This window comes from Poromitra crassiceps (assembly GCF_964638095.1).
Source record: "Poromitra crassiceps genome assembly, chromosome: 4".
Lineage (NCBI taxonomy): Eukaryota > Metazoa > Chordata > Actinopteri > Beryciformes > Melamphaidae > Poromitra > Poromitra crassiceps.
In genome coordinates this window covers 30,100,216-30,122,436 of record NC_139626.1, presented here as the reverse complement: position 1 = coordinate 30,122,436, position 22,221 = coordinate 30,100,216, and the positions used below count along the sequence as shown (strand labels likewise).

Here is a 22,221-nt window from a genome sequence, read left to right as displayed (position 1 = left end):
GAGTGGATATCCCGCCTCCAATCACCTGCATCGGTTCAAACTTCCTCTGGTCTGAAGCTCCCCCTGCCCCCCAGCTTCCTTTGTCCATGTTCTGTGGGCGTGAACTACATACTGTTTATGGTGCATTCGCAGGATGTAGAAGACAGTCTGGCTTGAGAGACTACTCACTCTGGCTACCTTTAAAATAGGCTGGAGTCGAGATGAGACGGGCCTGTTCAGACCGCTGCAGCTTTGTTCTAGAACAGTGTCATTGGTGTGAACTGGGCTTTAGTATTAGTAGCCAGAGTTGGAGCATTGCAAGCAGTTGCAAGTTTCAACTCGTTGCGTTGCGACTCATTGATCTGAACTGGGCTTAAGACTATAAAGTTAGAGGAACTTACTCTACACATAAACAAAGCTCTACACTCGCACACATGCACACACGCACGCACACACATGCACACACGCGCGCCCGCGCGCGCACACACACACACACACACACACACACACACACACACACACCCACACCCACACATTAATAGGAACCTGCTGTGCGAACATAAATGGCCGTACACCTCCCTCTCATGCTAAAGGCAGTGTATAATGAAGACACACTGAAATAAGACGCGCTTCAAGGTGTCTGAAATGGCCGTAAACATCCGTCCCACCGACAGAAACATAACTATTCACACACAGACGCCGATAAATAAGCACCTGCCTTATGGACCTGCAGGTCATTAAGCCAGTGCAGACTGGCGCTCTAATTAATGCACATTCCTCTCTCCCTGAAAGGCCTCGTTATTCTCTCCCCTGTCTCACACCGGGGCTGGATTGTCTCTCCCCTGTCTCACACCGGGGCTGGATTGTCTCTCCCCTGTCTCACACTGGGGCTCGATTGTCTCTCCCCTGTCTCACACCGGGGCTGGATTGTCTCTCCCCTGTCTCACACCGGGGCTGGATTGTCTCTCCCCTGTCTCACACCGGGGCTCGATTGTCTCTCCCCTGTCTCACACCGGGGCTCGATTGTCTCTCCCCTGTCTCACACCGGGGCTGGATTGTCTCTCCCCTGTCTCACACCGGGGCTCGATTGTCTCTCCCCTGTCTCACACCGGGGCTCGATTGTCTCTCCCCTGTCTCACACCGGGGCTGGATTGTCTCTCCCCTGTCTCACACCAGGGCTCGATTGTCTCTCCACTGTCTCACACATATTCTCTCCCCACCTCCTCCCTCCCCCTGCTCTCTTCTCCCCCACACCCCTCCCCCTTCCCCTCTCCTGCTCTCTCCTCTTGCTCCTTCCCCACCTCCTATACCCTCCAACATCTCCCATTCCCTCCCCACCCCATCACTCTCTCACATTCCCCCTGCTCTTCCCCCTTCTCCTGCTCTCTCCTCTGCTCTCTCTTCATTTCTATATTTTCTATATTATCAATTGTTCAAATATTATCTTTATTCTGTATATTCTTGTTACTGTGTGTTAGCTAGAATCAGCTAGACATACTTTCTGTAAAGCCCTCTGAGACATGCTTGTGAATTAGGGCTATATAAATAAACTTGACTTGACTTGACTTGACTTGACACCGGGCCTGGATTGTCTCTCCCCTGTCTCACACCGGGCCTGGATTGTCTCTCCCCTGTCTCACACCGGGCCTGGATTGTCTCTCCCCTGTCTCACACCGGGGCTCGATTGTCTCTCCCCTGTCTCACACCAGGGCTCGATTGTCTCTCCCCTGTCTCACACCGGGGCTCGATTGTCTCTCCCCTGTCTCACACCGGGCCTGGATTGTCTCTCCCCTGTCTCACACCGGGCCTGGATTGTCTCTCCCCTGTCTCACACCGGGCCTGGATTGTCTCTCCCCTGTCTCACACCGGGCCTGGATTGTCTCTCCCCTGTCTCACACCGGGCCTGGATTGTCTCTCCCCTGTCTCACACCGGGCCTGGATTGTCTCTCCCCTGTCTCACACCGGGCCTGGATTGTCTCTCCCCTGTCTCACACCGGGCCTGGATTGTCTCTCCCCTGTCTCACACCGGGCCTGGATTGTCTCTCCCCTGTCTCACACCGGGCCTGGGTTGTCTCTCCCCTGTCTCACACCGGGCCTGGGTTGTCTCTCCCCTGTCTCACACACCGGGGCTGGGTTGTCTCTCCCCTGTCTCACACCGGGGCTGGATTGTCTCACCCGTCTCACACCGGGCCTGGATTGTCTCTCCCCTGTCTCACACTGGGCCTGGATTGTCTCTCCCCTGTCTCACTCCGGGCCTGGATTGTCTCTCCCCTGTCTCACACACCGGGGCTCGATTGTCTCTCCCCTGTCTCACCCTGTGCCTGGATTGTGTCATCCCTGTCTCATGAAACTTGTGGGTTCAGCGTAGGTTGAGCGTTGCTTCGGCGTATGGTGTTGAACGTGCCGTGGGGCTGAATAGACCAGAGAGAGAGAGAGAAAGTCCATTCAGCCAGGGACACAACAAGCAGTAAGGACAGTATTTCACCTCGCTCTATCGGCTGTCTGTATAATGTCACTTGTCCGCCATCTAATGGAAACAGTGATATTGGAGTTGTTGTGGAGGGCGGCGAGGCTGTCAATCTAGCTCCCATACTATTGACATATTTGGGAGTGATGTTGACCTGCTTCTACTGGCCTTTCTGCTCCATCAAAGCTGCTCTCACATTTTAACCTAACGATGTGTGATTCAATCTGCATTACAAAGTCTCTTAAAACCGACGCGTTGGCTCCCACCTCCCCATCTGTACTTCCTGTAGGGGAAACATGGTCAAAACGGAAAGGGAGACTCCGGTGAAAATAATGAGCTCTGATTGGACTAATGAGCCTTTAGGCGGGACATCCGCTCATTAGTCCAATCAGAGTCCAATAGTTCCCAACGGATATACTGTATGGCGGGTACATCCGCTGAAGGCGGGCACATCCGCATATTTCTCCAATCCCCTGCCTCGGTTTTGTTTACATGTGTCTTGATTGATGGGATATCATCAAACTTCCTCTGGTCTGAGGCGGCTTTTTTTCTTTGGCTAAATTTTAACGGGCCGAAGTACAGATTATTGTCTCTGGAGCATTCGAAGATTGTGGAGGAGATAGACTGGCTTGAGAGACTATGCATTACACGCTTATTAATGTGTGTGGCTTTCCTTTTTCCTCCATAAGAAACAGAACCAAGCCTTTTAGATCAACCACAAACTGTCATCCATAAGGCCCAGCGCAGTTTTCATAACTTTGCCCTTCTGTTCGTTTCTCTGACTAACATATGGTCACAAAGCGATGTTAGCTTTTTGTAAGGGAGTACAGCCGCAGTGCAGGCAGGGGTGTTTGATCTTCAGCAGTCTCCACTTTTTTTTTATTGCTTTGGGTTTTTGTTTTGTTTTGTTCATGGTCCTTCTCTATCATTGCTTGACAGGAGTTTTTGGAGGTTACTACGGCAACAGTCGACTCTGTGATCTCAGTTTGACTGAAAACCTGTGCTTTCAATCTGCCTCTCACTTATTGAAAATCCTCCAGCAGTGACCTTGGAAAGAACCCATTAGCTTAGACCCAGTCGTGCTCACAAGCAAAGAACCCCTTAGCTTAGACCCAGTCGTGCTCACAAGCAAAGGGCCGTGGAAACAAATGAATTGCTAATATTGATTATCAATTGGAAGAAGAATACTATGCAGTGACTTCAGTCTTTCCACCATGGAGAAGGAATTTATGTCTTTACATAGACTTTGAAGGTCATTATTGATGGCTTGTTTGGCAAGAGTGTGTGTGTGTGTGTGTGTGTGTGTGTGTCAAATGGGCATTAGGTGACAGGTCATGTTCAAGATGGTTTATTAGTCCAAATCATTAGTACTTAAATCGACCAATTAGCCTTCAATTAGCCTATAGCCAGCAGTGTTGAATGGTGCCAGGGAGGCACAAGTTTGTAATGAGTAGGCCAGGATATTTTTAACAGTGACAATGATGAGGATTTACAAGCCTGCATAAGAAAAGGGAAATCCAAACATGTTTTTTTTTTTTTTTTAGCTATTTACATTTTTTAGAACACAGAAAAACTAAAAAAAATTAACAAACTCAGATACAGGAAAAGAAAGGAAAAACATACATACACTAGGGCCACCAGTTACATACAGCTTGTAAATATATATAAGTTGTGCTTGTAAATATACATATGAGTGGGATCCCACACAAGGGAGAGAGACCGGCCGGGCGAATCACCCATCACCCCTAACCTCGTCAAGGTAGGCCAGAAACGGGTCCCAAATAGTTTGAAATCTCCCAGGTGAGTTGGTCCTCAAGGACCTGAGTCTCTCCATTCGTATAACAGAGATCATGTCCGCCAACCACAACTGAAAAGAGGGTGGAGTTGGGGACTTCCATTTCTGCAGAATGAGTTTCTTGACAACAATTGTCCCCTCTGACAGAGACTGCTGCACAGCTGTAGGGAAGTCCAGAGAGGATTCCGAGCAGCCGAAGATGTAATTGTGGTGTTTAAACTAAGACTGGGACAAAGCCAGAGGTTGAGGTGGGCTGTTGGAGCTCAGAGCCGGTGCGGGGAGATCATCTGGCAAGCGAGACTAGAGCTGGAATAATACAGGGGACAGCCAGGGAGTGTCCCTGGCTGTCCCCTGTATTATTCCAGCCAGGGAGTGTCCCTGCTTCAACCATGAGCTCTCAGCTCAAAACATCACCAGGTCACACACAGCTGGATCTGCTCTGTCTCCCTTCAGCCCCACAGCATTAAAGGCCATTTCACTTTTTTTTAATTGAGTTAAATCCCCACCCCACCCTATCACCGTTGTCCTTAAGAGGAGGGGGGTCACTGTGGATTTTGCGCAGAAAGAAAATGTACCACCTTGAAGGGGGATCTCAGTATAATAAAGGACAGCTTCTATACCTGGCGCCCACACGCACAGTAACAAGTTCCTATTCAGCGATCGTATGTGTTCTGACCCGTGCGTTTGGGTCTCTGCCTGGCGGTCTCTTCATCACATTGAACATAAAAGGGCCTTTATTCTGGCATTACTTATAATGAATGAACTGTTGTGCACAGGAGAATTCTCAATCTGCTTTTTGCAGTGCCGTATATTTGAGTGCTTTGGAGTGCTCAGTGAGCCATCCAAACAGTCTCATTCAGTTGTATCTGTGTGCTTGTGTGGTTGGGCTGGGAATGTGCCTGATTGTGCACTAGTGCATACAATGTGCTGTGCTTGTGTGGTGGGGCTGGGAATGTGCCTGATTGTGCACTAGTACACACAATGTGCTGTGCTTGTGTGGTGGGGCTGGGAATGTACCTGATTGTGCACTAGTGCATACAATGTGCTGGTGTGCTTGTGTGGTGGGGCTGGGAATGTGCCTGATTTTGCACTAGTGCACACAATGTGCTGGTGTGCTTGCACTGCATATAATGAGCACGGACATATGAAGGCTTTATGATCAGTCTGTAGTTTTTCCTGTGAGCTTCAGTAATATTGATTTAATTTGCAGCATTAATACATTGTCCGTTTGAGATATTAATTACTGTTGGCTCATTCATCTACTTTGTACTCTATTCTAACCCTTGATAATTAGCAGAAAAGTTACATGACTCATTTCATCTTTCATCGTAGGCCTACATATTAGAAGCATGCTTAGTGTTTACAATATATGTGTGCCTGTGGGTAACAGAGCAGACGTGTGCAGAGGGGAGGGGGGGGGGGGGGGGGTCGGGGGTCTGTGCCAGTACTAGTGAGTGAGTGCACAGCCGCAGTGGAGCCCATCCCCTGCTCCCTCCTTGAGATGCTTCCCTTGCAGTGAGGAGAGGAGCTGCAGCCACTGGCCACTCCCTCCCCGGCTCCAATTGGCGGAGAAAGGCCACCTCCCTCCCTTGCCTCATTGGTATGCAGGCGGCGCTGTGTGTGTGTGTGTGTGTGTGTGTGTGTGTGTGTGTGTGTGTGTGTGTGTGTGTGTGTGTGTGTGTGTGTGTGTGTGTGTGTGTGTGTGTGTGTGTGTGTGTGTGTGTGTGTGTGTGTGTGTGTGTGTGTGTGTGTGTGTGTGTGTGTGTGTGTGTGTGTGTGTAGAGGCGAAGAGAGAGAGCGAGGTAGCAGTCAGTGCAGTGGGATAGAGGAGAGCGAGGAGGAGGAGGAGGAGAGTGAATGAGAGCTGCTTGCCGTCTGCTGAAGCTGGGTTTACCCGCCGCGCCACGCTGCACTGGCACACAGCAGAGCCACGGGCCGCCTGCACACACTCTGCATCGCACCGATTACTCCAGGGGGACGCCGCCACCACCAGCAGCAGCAAGGAAAACCAGGGACCACCGGGAATCAGGCTCACCGGGCTTTTCTCTCTCTCTCTCTCTCTCTCTCTCTCCATCACCGCAAGCAGCAGCTACGAAGGGGCCTGACGCTACCTTTTCGGCACCAGCTCCTACCTCCTCTTCAGCCGAATCCCTCCCTACCCACACCGCCACCCCTCTCTTGCTCCTCCCTATGCCCTTGTCCTCGGCGGCTCCTCTCAACTCCCTGGCCAGTATATGGATAGAAGCTCCCTGTTTCAGCTCATACAAGAGCAGGTAAGCGAGCGAGCAAGCCGCGGCAGAGGTTTCCATGGTTACAGTCTCCTGGTCACCTCTCCGTCTATATATCCAGGGGCAGACAGGAGGCTGGGGTGAGAGCCGATGTTACTAAGGATTGATAGCTGGGGTCTGTTTGCACGGGCAACATGAGATGGTTGGTGACATGGTGCCAACAAGCATCATGGGGGCCCCCAAGAGTGTGAGGTCAGATCATGATGATGGAGGAGGAGGAGGAGGAGGGGGGCTGGGGTCATCCTGCCATGGCTTACCTGGATGGATGGAGAGAGGCAGGAGTGTGTGGATGGGTGAATGAAAGTGATAAATTGATGTATTATTATCTTGATTGTGGTATAGTAGAAATTATTTGAGATAATGGTTAACCAATTAAGCGCTGTCACATGTTGCATGATCTTTGGCAGGAATGGCTTGTGTGTGTGTGTGTGTGTGTGTGTGTGTGTGTGTGTGTGTGTGTGTGTGCGTGCGTGCGTGCAAATGCGGTGGGAGAGGGCGGGGGTGTATCTGTGCCTCTGAATCTTCTTTTTTTCTCCTTTGTAATTTGAGTTGTTTTTACTCTTACATACCCACCATGTCTTGAGATGTCTTAACACACATTTTTTTCCAAGACATCTTAAGACGTCTCAAGACGATGGTGATGACTGGGTATCACGGCATATTCTCAGTCTTGCAGTCTTTCGGTCACAGGAATTAGACATATCAAGATTCTAGTCAGTGGTGTACTCTACCTTTTTTCAGAGTGTATACTGACTCTGACACACACACACACACCCCGGTCGGGGGGGGGGCGTGGTTTCGGCCAGAAGTGGGTGGAGATTCGACCCATTTTTTGTTGTTGTTGTTCCTCCCCAAATTTACAGAATAGCTTCAGCTATCAGCTTCATCTTGCTTCTTCGGTCGCTATTCTCTCTCCTGAAGATTTGTTTGCCGACGGGGAGAAAGCCCCACGTGATAGCCACCCGTCAATCTCTCTCTCTCTCTCTGCTCAACGCTGTAACACCATTTTATTTTGAAATTCAGTTGACTTTGCCATTTCCCACGGATATTGTCGCGTTTTTCTTTCTGCTCATTGACTAAAAAGGACGCCTATTTAAAAGCGTGGGTAAAGGCAAGGCTTGGGTGCTGTGTGTGAACGTAGGGTAACACACAGAGCGCACAGGGTGAATTTTATGAATGGAAATTGAAAACGATACGTATCATAGCGCATTTCCCAGTGCGCATACGCAAATCGGAGTCATTTCGCAGTGTGTATACTGCGTATACCTGCGTATCACATAGACAACACCACTGATTCTAGTGCTTAATTTCTGAGGGTCTCTAGCAGATGGGCATGGCTTTCCACTAGAAAAAAAAAGCTTCTATACGGCGCTGAACCTTTCCTTCTTTTTGGGGGGTCTGAAATTGAATATTATTGCCTGGAACAAACACTAAGTTGCATGGCCAAACTTGTGGGCCAGTGTGTGTGTGTGTGTGTGTGTGTGGGGGGGGGGGGGGGGGGTGCCTTTTCACATCTGGTCTCAGAATCCACTAGCCAGAGAGATATGTATATATATAGTACAACAGAATCTGAATTTAGCTTTGGTCTCCAAAATTAAACTAGATTTGAAGGCAAAGTCTACTAAAAATATATATATAGATATTCCACTTGAGCTCCCTGAAGACAGATGTGATTGTGCAGGAGTGTGTATATATATATATATACTAGGGCTGTGGCGATTCACTTATCTCCCGATTCGATACTATCACGATTCTTTGGTGCCGATTCGATTTATATTGCGATTCTTAAGTATTGCGATTCTACGATTATTGCGATTCGATATTACGATTTATTGCGATTTTTGTTTATTTTTTTCTTTTATTTTTTCAGTTTGTTTGCTTTTTTACACTAGATTAGAACATGGGAAAAGTTGAATCATACACTAGAGACTGTATATTATATATCATGAGTATGGCTGGGCGATATAGTTAAAAACAGGGGCAGACTGGGATCATAATTCAGGCCGGGCATTAGATACCAAGCAGGCCAGGCCGGTATGGGCCGACGCGTGTGAAATTTGGGCCGTTTGAAGCCCAATTTGGGCCGTTTGAAGCCAGATTTGGGCCGTTTGAAGTCCAATTTTACAATGAGATGCACCCACTTTAACCCTGAAGTGTAATTATTACTTCAGACTAACTAATAAAGTAATAAAACTACTAGTAAACCAGTAGGCGGCGCCTGGCCTGCTGTTCAGTGAGTGGCCTGACTGCAAGCACCAAATTTTTTTTTTTTTTTTTTTTTTTTTTTTTTTTTTTTGGCGATTATCGATTCTGGAATAAAAGATCGATCCAAAATATCGTGACATTAAAAATCGCGATACTTAGGTGAATCGATTTTTCCCCCCACCCCTAATATATACTCTATTTGCAGTCCTATTTCATGTCTGGTATTTAATTCCTGGCTATCCCCTGATTTTGATGATGAACTGGCCCATAGGGGTTTGGGCTGATTGGCAGATAGATTGGGCAATCATTCTGTCCAGGAGAACGGGATCGATGATCTTCTGCAGGGTGTAGGGGTCACGAGTGGCCCATCAGCAACACATTGATCAACAGACTGAAGAGCCTAGGGGATGTGTGTGTGTGTGTGTGTGTGTGTGTGTGTGTGTGTGTGTGTGTGTGTGTGTGTGTGTGTGTGTGTGTGTGTGTGTGTGCGTGCGTGCGTGCGTGCGTGCGTGCGTGGGCGTGTGTGTGTGTGTGTGCGCATGCGTGTGAGGGAGAGAGAGCAGACAGGCACAGATGCATTTTTATGAATGTATGTGTGTGCGTGTGCGTTTTCTCTATGAGGTGGAGCAAGCCTGTGTGGGTTGAGTGAATTTCAATGTGGTGAGAAGAAGGTGCACTGCTGTGCGCGGGTCACAGACAGCGGCGCTCTGTGAAACCTCCGGGGGGCACAGCCGAGCTAAACCTCCGGGGGGCACAGCCGAGCTAAACCTCCGGGGGCACAGCCGATCTAAACCTCCGGGGGGCACAGCCGAGCTAAACCTCCGGGGGCACAGCCGATCTAAACCTCCGGGGGGCACAGCCGATCTAAACCTCCGGGGGCACAGCCGATCTAAACCTCCGGGGGCACAGCCAAGCTTGGTGAGTTAACATTAACTGTACAAACACTCACCAGGTGATGACTGCATATTGTTGCTTTGGGGTTGTGATACCTCAACAATGCATACGTTCCCTCTCAGATACCGTTTTATTGCGTTCCAAAAGAGGCCCACTCTCATCCACATCGATAACCATTTTCAATATGTAGCAAGATAGACCTTGGGCTGGACTCGGCAGAGATGGAGCCAATATTTCCTCCGTGTAAATGGCTGCTTGTCTTATTGATTGCTGGCTTTGCTCTGTGTGTGTGTCAGTATGTTCCAGTAGACCACGGTTTGCAAGAACATAAAGGAGCAGACTGCTGCAGTCCTCATTAACTGAAGTCTAGGAGGCCACATCACTCAAGCCACATGGGCGTCCGGGTAGTGCAGCGGTAGATTCCCTGCCTACCGACACAAGAGTCGCAGGTTCGTGCCCCCTGTGTTACCTCCGGCTTAGTTCGGGCGTCCATACAGGCACGATTGGCTGGTGTCTGCAGGTGGGAAGCCGGAATGAGGGGATGTGTGCTGGTCGCTGCACTCCTCTGGTCGGGAGGCCGGGGCGCCTGTTCGGGGGCGGAAGGGAACTGAATAGGCAACTGCGCATGTGTTGGAGGAAGCATGGTGCTAGTCTGGGCTCTCCCCAGATCGGCAGAGGGTGGAGCAGCGAAAAACAAAAAAAACAGTGAAAGCCACATGGCTGCCTAAACATGTTTATCTCAAATTTATCTTGGAAAGACTTTTGCAGTCCACACACTTCCTTTCGCGGCTCTGTCCTGCTTCAGATTCATATTGTTTTGACACACACTGGAGGCTGCCCGGTGCCTTGCTCAAGGACAATGGTAGTTATTTTGGGAGGGGAGCATTGCACTTTCACAGCTGGTCTGGTTGAAGGCTGCGACCTTCCACTTCTTTAACATTTAGGCTATATCAGCAGTGTGCTTTGACTCCTTCGGGAGATCACATTTTTCCTTAAAGGGATACTCCACTTTTTCGGGTGCTCACCACACGATGAAATATTCATCCAAAATGCACATAATCAGTCTTTTTGGAAGGAAAAGACGTCGTCGGCCATGTTTGGAAAGTAGTGCCGGCTACCCTCTTTTCCTTCCAAAAAGACCGGTTATGTGCATTTTTGTTTACTATTTCATCGTGTGGTGAGTACCCGAAGCACAACATGTATTTTTTTTGGCGCAGTGAGATGTGTGTTTTGGCAGATTTTTAACAGCTGTACCATTACCCCCCATTCTATGGCGATACTAACTCATTCACGACTGTAGCTCACTGTAAACTGCGCGGACAGTGCCCCACATAACCATCTTGGTTATGTGGGGGCGATGTGGCAAATGAGCTGAACTCCCGAAAAAGTGGAGTATCCCTTTATGTCATCTTGTAAACATAGATGTGAAAGGCACATTTTAATTTGTCTCACGTTTTGGGGAGTTTTCCAATCTCAGTATTTTAATTTTATTTTAATTTTATTGCACAAAAAAGGACTGGGCGTGCCGCAGCTCTGTAGGGGGCGGTAGAGGGGGTGAACCACATGAACATGCTGCAGGGGGAGATGGAAAGAAAGCAACAGTGGCTACATGAGTGAGTTTATTAGTCTTTGTCTGCAGGAGGTAGCAATGCTGAGCTCAGGCTATTTCAGGCCTATGCAGCACACACAGACACTCATGATGAGAACACACACCCACACACACACACACACACACACACCCACACACATACACCCACACACACACACACACACACACACACACACACACACACACACACACACACACACACACACACACACACACACACACACACACACACACACAGTTTGTCTGATTGTCTTTCTGTAGCAGTGTCACTGATAAGGAAACTCGTTGGTGGGCAGCACTCCATTGCTGAGGCCTGCTATCATTAGTGTGTGAATATCCCCCCACATGTAATTCATTTCATATCTAGCTTATGTATATCTCTCCATAAGGACTGGGGAATCTGAATGCTATTCTGACATAGTTATGTCAAGCAAAGAGGATAAGGCTCCTCTATGCACCTTTGCCTTTCATCGTTCTCTGCTGGCGATTGACATTAAGCTGCACTTAGAGAAATGCCTCTGGCTGTTTGCACTCTGCTTAAACGCCAGGAAATTCACTAAGATGATTATTTACATCAAGAGAGGAGACTTTCCTCGGATGCCTCGTCTTCAATGAGCTCCACGTCCTGCACTGATGGGAGGATGCCTCGTCTTCAATGAGCTCCACGTCCTGCACTGATGGAAGGATGCCTCGTCTTCAATGAGCTCCACGTCCTGCACTGATGGGAGGATGCCTCGTCTTCAATGAGCTCCACGTCCTGCACTGATGGGAGGATGCCTCGTCTTCAATGAGCTCCACGTCCTGCACTGATGGGAGGATGCCTCGTCTTCAATGAGCTCCACGTCCTGCACTGATGGGAGGATGCCTCGTCTTCAATGAGCTCCACGTCCTGCACTGATGGGAGGATGCCTCGTCTTCAATGAGCTCCACGTCCTGCACTGATGGGAGGATGCCTCGTCTTCAATGAGCTCCACGTCCTGCACTGATGGGAGGGCCGTCTGCTTCTTAATGTCCGTCCGAAACGAGAACTTGCAAGGTGGTCATGAGAGTCATTGGCCCAGTTGTTGGTGAACAGCAGCGGGTCGTGAGTTCATTCAAAGGGTCATCTCCACAATGCCATGCAAATAATATTCTGCCCTGTAAGCCCTCGTTCACACAGGACGCAGAACGTAAGCAGAACTGAAACTTGAAGCAGGCACAAGCTGAACGTACGCCTTACTGTTCACACAAGACGCCTTCTCTTTTCCTCTCAGCGCCTACTCTCGCGCCTTGAACCCGCCCACAACAACTCCCATTGACTTCATGCCTCACGGCTTCAGCGTCACGCTTGGAAATTCGGCGTCAGGCCTGAGTGATCACTTCGGCGTGGCGTGAGCGTGGCTTCGCCTGTTAACAAGGACGCCGAAATTAAACTTGTGGGTACAGCGTAGGTTGAGCGTTGCTTCGGCGTGCTGTGTGAACGGGGGCTAATGCAGCCCTGTTCACGTTCCAGAGTCATGCTTACGGACACTAAAGTAGTGTTGACATGGTCCTCCTACAACACAGTGTAGGAAATTGAAAAAAATATTTTGGGGGCAAATTTTGCCCCCACTGTCTAAAAACTGGGGGCATTTACAAAATGTTCGGGCACTTTAAAAAAGAGTAATTAGTGTTAACAAGTTAACAACAGCGCTGTTTGAGTTTGTTCTTTTTCGTCGTCTTCTAGCAACCAGCTTACAGGTGCTGAGTGTGTGTTAGAGATGGAAATGGAAATTAAATGAATTCAGTGAAAACAGAATTATCAATATCTTGGGGGCAATTTTTGCCACTGGATTATGGTTTTAGGGGCATTCTGAGATTTCTTGGGGGCATTTTTGCCCTTTCCCCGGGCTAAATTCCTACACTGGTACAAGACCATGTAGAAGTCCTCTCACTCTGCCATCTCAGCATCTAGATAAATGGAAAGTTAAGTCGGCCCTGGACTGGACTGCGGTCAGTCGGACTAGCTGACGGTAATGGAGGTCCTGGGGGTTAACGCCGAGATCATTCCCCCACAGTCAGCATTTCGGCTCCTCTTCCTCGTTTTCGGCACAATCCCCTGTTTCTTCTCCATTTCCTCCCACTTGCTCCTCCACCGGCCCAGTTCAGTTGTGCTCTCTGTCCTTCATCACTCCCACCTTCCATCCATAATCTTCTAGGCACCCTCCCACATCTCAGCCCTGCTGCTTCCATCATTTGATTACCACCTCATTCCTTTTCATCGGTCTGTCCTCCTGCCATCCATCTGTGCTCTCCTCCCCCCTCTCTCCCCTTCCTTCTCTTTGGTCTCCTTACTTTGCCTCTTGAACACCAATACCTCGTAAAAAAAAAGGGAAAAAAGGGGGGAATGCGAGAAAGAAAGCGACAACACGCAGGCAGCCAGTAACCATGGCAACGCATGCAGCTTGTCAAAGGGTCGTCCTCGCCAGTGTTGGATCGCTTCAATAACTGCTCCCCTTTCTGTGCTGTCCCCTCCTTCTCCCGCACCCCTCTCTCTCTCTCTCTCTCTTCCTCTCTCTCTCTCTCTCTCTCTGTCTCTCCCTCCCTCTTTCGTGAACGTCACCAGCCTGCCCAAGCGCAAACAGCCTCTTCTTGCCAGCGCTCGTTCATCTCCACGTACCCTCATCTCGCTAATTGATCATCCTAATTGGCTACAAGGACCAATCCTTCCACCTGGTTGTTTTCTCAGCTGAGAGTCTCCCCTGTGTAACGTTCTTTCTGAATCAGGCAAAGAAGCGAATGGCTTTCTCTGTACACAGCTCGGTGTCGACGCTACAGTGGTGTCTGCTTCAGTGGTGCACAGCTATACCGCGTAACCCAGCGCGTGCACGTGCAATCTCTGGGGCCACACACACACACACACACACACACACACACACACACACACAGTTATGCAAAACTAGAAAAATAGGATCATCTATCAAATTTTGCACTTTACTTCATTGTTTTGTTTGTGACATGTTTTCTTGTCAAATTGCCATATGCTGTGACAATTACATTGCCAGATGCCAAAAACTGTGTCCCTATCTATTATGCAGTGCAACCTGCATGTCCCCTTAACCACATCACACTCATACTCATACACATACACACTCATACAGCCAATTGCAAAACCCAACGCAATTTCCAACCAAGAAAAACATCAGTAAATATGTAAAAAGCACAGCCCAGCAAAAAGGCCATGAAAATAAACTGCAAAGTCATCTTACCTTCACCTAGGAGGTACCTAGGTAGGAGATATAGAACCCCCAAAACCCGGACAAGCAGACGAAATAGCTTCATCCCCCAAGCCACCAGACTCCTAAACAATAAACAGATCTACCCCACCATTATGACCAGCTGCTAAGATAACATGTACAGATTTATTTATGGGCAACCGCAATATATAGACAAAGACTTGTAACTACTAATTAACATAACATATACATATTATTTATGGGCATCCACAATATACAGTACAGACCCGAAAAGCACAGGAAACAGATGACAATAACGATGACAATGTTCTGATGTTAACGTACCAGTTTAAGAATGACAGGAAACACTTATGATAATGTCGAGGATAATGTGAATGACAATGATGACGATGTTGATGACGATGATGATGACGACGATGATGATGACTTGTAACGGAACATAACACAGCTCAAGCATTTCACCGTGTGTACTTGTACATCCGTGTGACAAACATCTTGTATCTTGACACACACATCGCCCTTGGTTGGTTAAGTGGACTAACCCATTGATTGATTAAGTGGACTAACCCATTGATTGGTTAAGTGGACTAACCCATTGATTGGTTAAGTGGACTACTAACCCATTGCGCTACATTCAAAACAATTTAGTAAATCCTCCCCCGTTGTGACTAATGTCACTTAACTCATTCCCATGTATGGAGGTCTGGGGGCATATTTGATGGCTGAAATGGACACTATGTGAGGGTTCACAAAGCGGATTACTAATCCAACTGAGAGAAGTGATTGGTGTGTGTTTACCCTGCTTCTAGTGAAAGATATCCTCCAGCGTTGAGTGACGTGTTTTAAGCGGTCCCTCCATGAAGGGAGATCGATGCTGAAAACACTCGCTGGTTATGTTGGGCAATAACTCTGGCTAGCGGAGGAATAACGAGATATGGCACCACTTCACTTCGTGGCCAAGAGCGCCATCTATCGCATGCCGGTGAAAAGACGGGTTGACGTACACTATCACGTCAATGGTGGAGAATGAGTTAAATCAACTCACGTAATGCAATATTTATCATTACTTTACTGAAACAGACTTAAAAGATACTCAAAGTGACTCATCCGGAGGTAGACTGGGAGTAGACGTGTTGCTGTCAGTCTCAGTAAAACAGGAATATAATGTTCCACAAGCATGGCAGCTTCATTTCTGTTCTCTCTTTATTTGTAGATTGCGATCAATGTATTTATGCTGTGTGTCACCCGTGTTACGATCAAATCAAAGGACAGGTGTGGGCAAATTTAGCGCCCTGGGTGATTGCCCTGTCTGCCCCGCCCACACGCCGCCACTGGTGCGGACATATGGAGGCTGACAGCAATCAGACGTCCCCAGTGTGGCTGTGTGTTCCCCCTGTCAGGCCCCACCCAGGAGCACATTAGATTCTGATCTATCTCCCCTCAGTGGCAAGTGGATGCAGAGCACTGGAGTGTGTCACAGCCCTCTGATAGAAGACTGCGAGAGAAGACTGTTGGGCTAGGCGCACGCACGCACGCACGCATGCACGCACACACACACACACACACACACACACACACACACACTCAGAATAGCAGACAGTGGCTGGGACTTTTTATTCACTGTGGCATCTCCGTTTCGTGTCTACATGTATCTCCTCTCCGGTTTACAGTCTCCTTTTCTTCTCACCTCTCTTTTGGTGTAGCTTCTCCTCATTCCACCGTTCCTCCAGTTTATCGTCCTTTCTTTTATACTCCCCCCCCCCCCCTCTCTCCACCCCCCCCCCCCCCTCTCTCTCCACCCCCCTCCCCCCCATCTTCCTTCTCTTGCTATCTCTTTTTTGTGATAGTCTTGTCTTCCGCTGCCCCGCTGTTCCTCTCGTATTGTCCCGGTCGGAGCCAGTGTTGGCCGGTGTCAGCAGCACCCTTGGCTCTGTGCGCCTCGAGGGAAGAACGAGGCCGTGTTTTAACAAACGTCCATGGAACCCACAGTTAAGGAAGATGATCTAAAAATAGACCTGGGGCCATTTTCTTTCCCTTCTTGGTTTATTTTTGTACGGTTTCAGATGCAGGAAGCCACACTGAGGTTGGCGGCTGCCAGGCCCGGCCAACCAGGAGCAACCTCGGCATTCGTGTGTGTGTGTGTGTGTGTGTGTGTGTGTGTGTGTGTGTGTGTGTGTGTGTGTGTGTGTGTGTGTGTGTGTGTGCGTGTGCGTGCGCGTGTGTGTGATAGGGAAAAGTTAAATCACATTAGCCTTTATTTGGACAATCACTAGTTAATATCATTTATACCATGGTCTGGGTGAATACTCGATTCTGATTGGCTGCAAGGTGTCCATTAATTTGTGATAATGTACAGTGATAATGTACACCTAGCTAAATGGTCTGTTCACCGTTCATATCAATGCGCCAGGATCACGACAGAGCCGTTTGACCTCTATACCACCGTTAACGCTTAATATGGCACTTTTATAAGTTTAGAAAAAAATGTAGACGGTCAAAGTAACTATTTAGATTACCCCCGAGTGCTCAGTTTATTAAAATAACGGCTATTTTAGAAATCAGATTTTCGTTCTGGTCAGCTGACAGAAGCCGGGCTCTCAGCTGTCAACTGTCAAACCCTCTGTTTCCAACTTGCAGCAAGCAGCAGCCAGGCGCTCTGGGAGAGCGCGCGCTGCCTCTATCACTGATACAAATCAAGTCAAAGAGGAAAAAGACGAGATCAACAAAAAGAAAACAATGAAATGGGCAGCAACACACTGAGAGACGTCCTTGTACAAAACATACCTGGACTCCAACATACTGAAAGCTTCAGATGGTTTTCAGTCTCCTCCAGCCTCGCGCCTTTTACGTCTATAAGACCCGCAGACGTTAACGTAATTCCCTGGAATGCGAGTTTAAACGAGCCAGTTACATGGTGTTGCATTCTTAGACATTGCCGTTTTATTTTGTATGTTGTTACATACAATTGGCCAAATTATTAGTTAGCTTGACTCTAGAATTGTGCCAGGTGCAGGCACTAAGCGGCCATTTTATCCAATGATAGCCTAATCTTGAGCAACCGAGGGGACTATTTTGTCTCGCCGGTTCTCAACTCATATTCAAGGTTATGAAAACTACATTTTGATTGCAAAATGCATGAAAATGAATGGTCTTGTTTTCTTTCTTTGGCAAGTGACCATGGTATAAGCGGGTTAATGCACTTCAAGGTGTCCATTATCAGAAAATTATGGACTTCGCGGAAGTAACCGTCCTCGGCTTTCGCCTCGAACGGTTCACGCCTCTGTAACGGCGTTGTGTAGGTAGTACTTGCAGCAACCTTCGGCTTGGGAGTCCGACATGTTAACCGTAACACCAAGAGAGCTAGCTCCCTTGGCGGAGCTGATTAACATGCCTTTATACTGAGGACTGAGTTTAACCAATCCACTCGCTACCACTCTGGACTCACGAGGAATCTGATTCACCTCGGTTACACTCACCCCCTTAAACTCACTCCACACCCACTGGGCATCCGGGTTCATGGCATCAATGTAACGGCGTTGTCTAGGTGGTACTTGCAGCAACCCATGTTAAGGGCTTGTCCAGGGGTGGGATACGAACCGCCGACCTTCGGCTTGGGAGTCCGACATGTTAACCACAACAAGTTTTCTTCAAGTGGTTCACTGTTTACCTTTTGGCTGTGTGTCTGCGTGTGTGTGTGTGTCTGCGTGTGTGTGTACGTGTGTGGGGATTGAAAGAGTGGGTGTGGAATCCACCAATTGTACTTTGTTCTGTGCCAGTGTCTAATGGTGAGACAATATGAGTAGGGACCGTGGCCAGACCGCACAGTCAAGTATCGTATGGATTTTGCCCCTGATGATGTGCGAACACTCACTTCCAAAATGTATGTAATATGATGAGTGTTTTTCAGTATGTTGGCTTCTCCAACCCAGTGAATGCCTTAGAGCAGTGGTACGCAACCTCACCCTATTCACAAGCCACATTGACAACAACAACAAAATATTTGCAAGAGCCACAATCAGAAAAATTTCTCTTTCCTCCCATTATATTATTAGATTTGTATTTATTTATTTTAAGTAGGACTTAAAAAGAGCCACAACTAAGCGCTGTCGCCTCACAGCTCGAAGGTCCTGGGTTCGATTCCCACCTGGGACGATGTGAACGCTGAAGGAATGCGTGCCCGTCCGCATGTCCTCGAGTGCCCACTGCCCGGGTGGGGTCGTCAAAAGGGCCTTTCTGTGTGGAGTTTGCATGTTCTCCCCGTGCCTCCCGGGGGTTTCCTTCATATAGGAACCCCCTTCACCAAAAACATGCAATATCCTGGTTGCTAATGTGGTTCCTCCTCTGGTCGTTAAGGGCGCCTGTTAAGTGGGAGGGGAACTGGTTGGAATAGCGTGAACCTCCCACGTGCTATGTCCTACTGGTGAAGCTTCCCCTGTAAGGTGAAAAGAAGCGGCTGGCTAACTGCCCATGTCTCGGAGGAAGCATGGAGCCAGTTTCGGCTCTCCCCAGATTGGCAGAGGGTGGAGTAGCAACCAGGATAAATAAATTTAATTGGCACTAATGGGGGATAAAAATGGGATAAAAAAATCGGGGGGGGGGGGGGACTACCCATAGGCTCAAGAGCCTCGGGTTGAGTATCACTGCCTTAGAGAATGGCTGTGTATTCATATCAAGCCATACAGTAGGAGGTGCAGGTAGTGTAGCGGTAGATTCCCCGCCTACCAACACGAGGGTCACAAGTTCGAGCCCCCGTGTTGCCTCCGGCTTGGTTGGGGGCGGTTGGGAAGCCGGATTAGGGGTATGTGTGTCCTGGTCGTTGCACTAGTGAGTGACTACCTGACTAGTTCCTCCTCTGGTTGTTCGAGGCACCTGTTCGATGGGAACTGTGGGGAATAGCGTGATACTCCCACGTGCTACGTCCTGCTAGTGAAACTCCTCGCTGTCAGGTGAAAAGAAGCAGCTGGCGAGTGGCGACTGCACACATGTCGGAGGATCGCATGTGCTAGTCTACAGCTCTCACCAGATCTGCAGAGGGGGTGGAGCAATGACTGGGACAACAGAGGGAATTGGCCTAGTACAGGGGTTCCCAAACCTTTCCGACTAAGTACCACAATGTACCAAACCAAATTTCCCAGGGACCACTTCCACTGCGTACACCAAAATCTCCCCGCCGACCCCATAAAATAACATTTGCTGATGTAACCATGCAAGAGCATCAGAAAGGCTAAATAACAACATAAGGCTACTGGTTTGAAATGGACACACACACGCCTGCCAACATTAGGCTGTGAAAAATAGGACCAATTTGAAAATGTTTTTTTCCCCCTCGCCTAACTTTGGAGTGTTATTTTAGCTACCTTCCTGACAAGCTAGCATGACATGGCTGGTACCAATCGATGCCTCCCTTAGATCTTCTAGTTTCATATGATACAACTGAGCCTCTGAAAGTAATTTTTCAAAATTGTGATATTTCCCGAATGAAAAGTGTCCTCTGCATTTAACCCATCCAGGCATGTCCTTTCCTCTGAGGGGCAGGCCAGGAGCAGTGGTCGCTTTTTCTTTCCAGCGCCCGGGGACCAACTTCGGATGTTGTCGTCACTGGTCGGATGACGATGACGATCTGATCTTCTGCATGTTTTTAGTGGGGGGGTTATATACGGAGGAACCCCCTGGGGGAGCACGGGGAGAACATGCAAACTCCACACAGAGAGAAAGGCCCTTACGACGAGATACCCCACCTGGGCAGTAGGCACTGAAGATATGGGGGGAACACAACCACAGCGTTCACAGTGTCCCAGGCGAGAATCGAACTCAGGACCTTCTAACTGTGAGGCGACAGCGCTACCGATAAATATATATATATACTGTATATATACTTACGGCGGTCCGAGTGCGTTGCGACTGACAGACTAACTCCAGACTGACTAGAGACTGACCAACTGACTCCAGACTGACTCCAGACTGACAGACTGACTCCAGACTGACAGACTGACTCCAGACTGACAGACTGACTCCAGACTGACAGACTGACTCCAGACTGACAGACTGACTCCAGACTGACAGACTGACTCCAGAGTGACAGACTGACTCCAGACTGACAAACTGACTCCAGACTGACTCCAGACTGACAAATTGACTCCAGACTGACAGACTGACTCCAGACTGACTCCAGACTGACAAACTGACTCCAGACTGACAAACTGACTCCAGACTGACAGACTGACTCCAGACTGACTCCAAACTGACAGACTGACTCCAGACTGACGGACTGACTCCAGGCTGACTCCAGAGTGACAGACTGACTCCAGAGTGACAGACTGACTCCAGACTGACAGACTGACTCCAGACTGACTCCAGGCTGACTCCAGACTGACTCCAGGCTGACTCCAGACTGACAGACTGACTCCAGACTGACAGACTGACTCCAGGCTGACTCCAGACTGACAAACTGACTCCAGACTGACAGACTGACTCCAGGCTGACTCCAGACTGACAGACTGACTCCAGGCTGACTCCAGACTGACAGACTGACTCCAGACTGACAAACTGACTCCAGACTGACAGACTGACTCCAGACTGACAGACTGACTCCAGACTGACAGACTGACTCCAGACTGACAGACTGACTCCAGCCTGACAAACTGACTCCAGACTGACAGACTGACTCCAGACTGACAGACTGACTCCAGGCTGACTCCAGACTGACAGACTGACTCCAGGCTGACTCCAGACTGACAGACTGACTCCAGGCTGACAGACTGACTCCAGACTGACAAACTGACTCCAGACTGACAGACTGACTCCAGACTGACAGACTGACTCCAGACTGACAAACTGACTCCAGACTGACGGACTGACTCCAGGCTGACTCCAGACTGACAGACTGACTCCAGACTGACGCAGCATCTGAAAGCCCGCTCTCCCCCCACGGGGCAACAGGGGGCGTTTGGTTTACTATCCAAAGCCTAATGAGGCTGTGTTAGCATTCAGGAAACAGTAAGGAGAGGCGGCAAGGGCTCTTCCCATGTGGACTCTTTGTACTGCTCCACATTGTCCTTAGGCACAGTCTCACAAACACGCTCAGATCCACTAAAGAGAGCTGGCATGGGAAATTGGAAAGAAATTGAACCTCCATTTAGGTGTGTGTGTGTGTGTGTGTGTGTGTGTGTGTGTGTGTGTGTGTGTTGGGGGGCAAGTAAGGGACGAAAATCAAGCAATAAGCATGCGAAACTGCCCCCAAAACACACACACACATGACATAAACCACACACAGATACCCCACCCTATATTTTAGGGCCCAGTTTAACCGGGTACTATTTTAGACTCTGCAGTCTGGCTTTTTGTTGACACTCCCTCGCTTCGATGAATGCTGAGGAGCAGCAGTGGCATGCAGGCATCAGCCCCGCCCCCACACGCTGTGGGGGCAGGGCTGTGGCTCTCAGTGAGGGAGTGGTGATTAATGAAAACCACACTGATTGGGAGCTGCAAATGTGGGCGGGGACAGACTCACACACACACACACACACACACACACACACACACACGGACTCCCACAGTCAAATGAAGCATCCACTCAGACACAAAGGCTAAAACATTTTTTTAACCTAATTTAATGTTGAGTGTCTTGTTGTTGGTCCTGTTCCAACTGACTGCAAGGAAGCTGCAGGTCACTGTATACCAGCTGGCTTCCCAAACCTTTTCATCTTGCGACCCCCAAAAATACATTTTGTGGCTCCCTGTGGGGACCCGAACTCACAAAAAAACATACG

At 48.9% G+C, this 22,221-nt stretch overlaps 1 protein-coding gene across 1 annotated transcript in view; it reads left to right on the top strand.

Moving 5' to 3' along the window:
- Positions 1-6,475: 6,475 nt before the first annotated feature.
- rhbdl1 (rhomboid, veinlet-like 1) overlaps positions 6,476-22,221 on the top strand; it is a gene marked incomplete at both ends in the record, with an annotated part of 75,210 nt that continues 59,464 nt past the window's right edge. The window contains one exon of the mRNA XM_083636267.1: positions 6,476-6,514. Within this exon, the coding sequence (XP_083492393.1) occupies positions 6,476-6,514 (39 nt within the window). The remainder of the gene's footprint in view (positions 6,515-22,221) is intronic.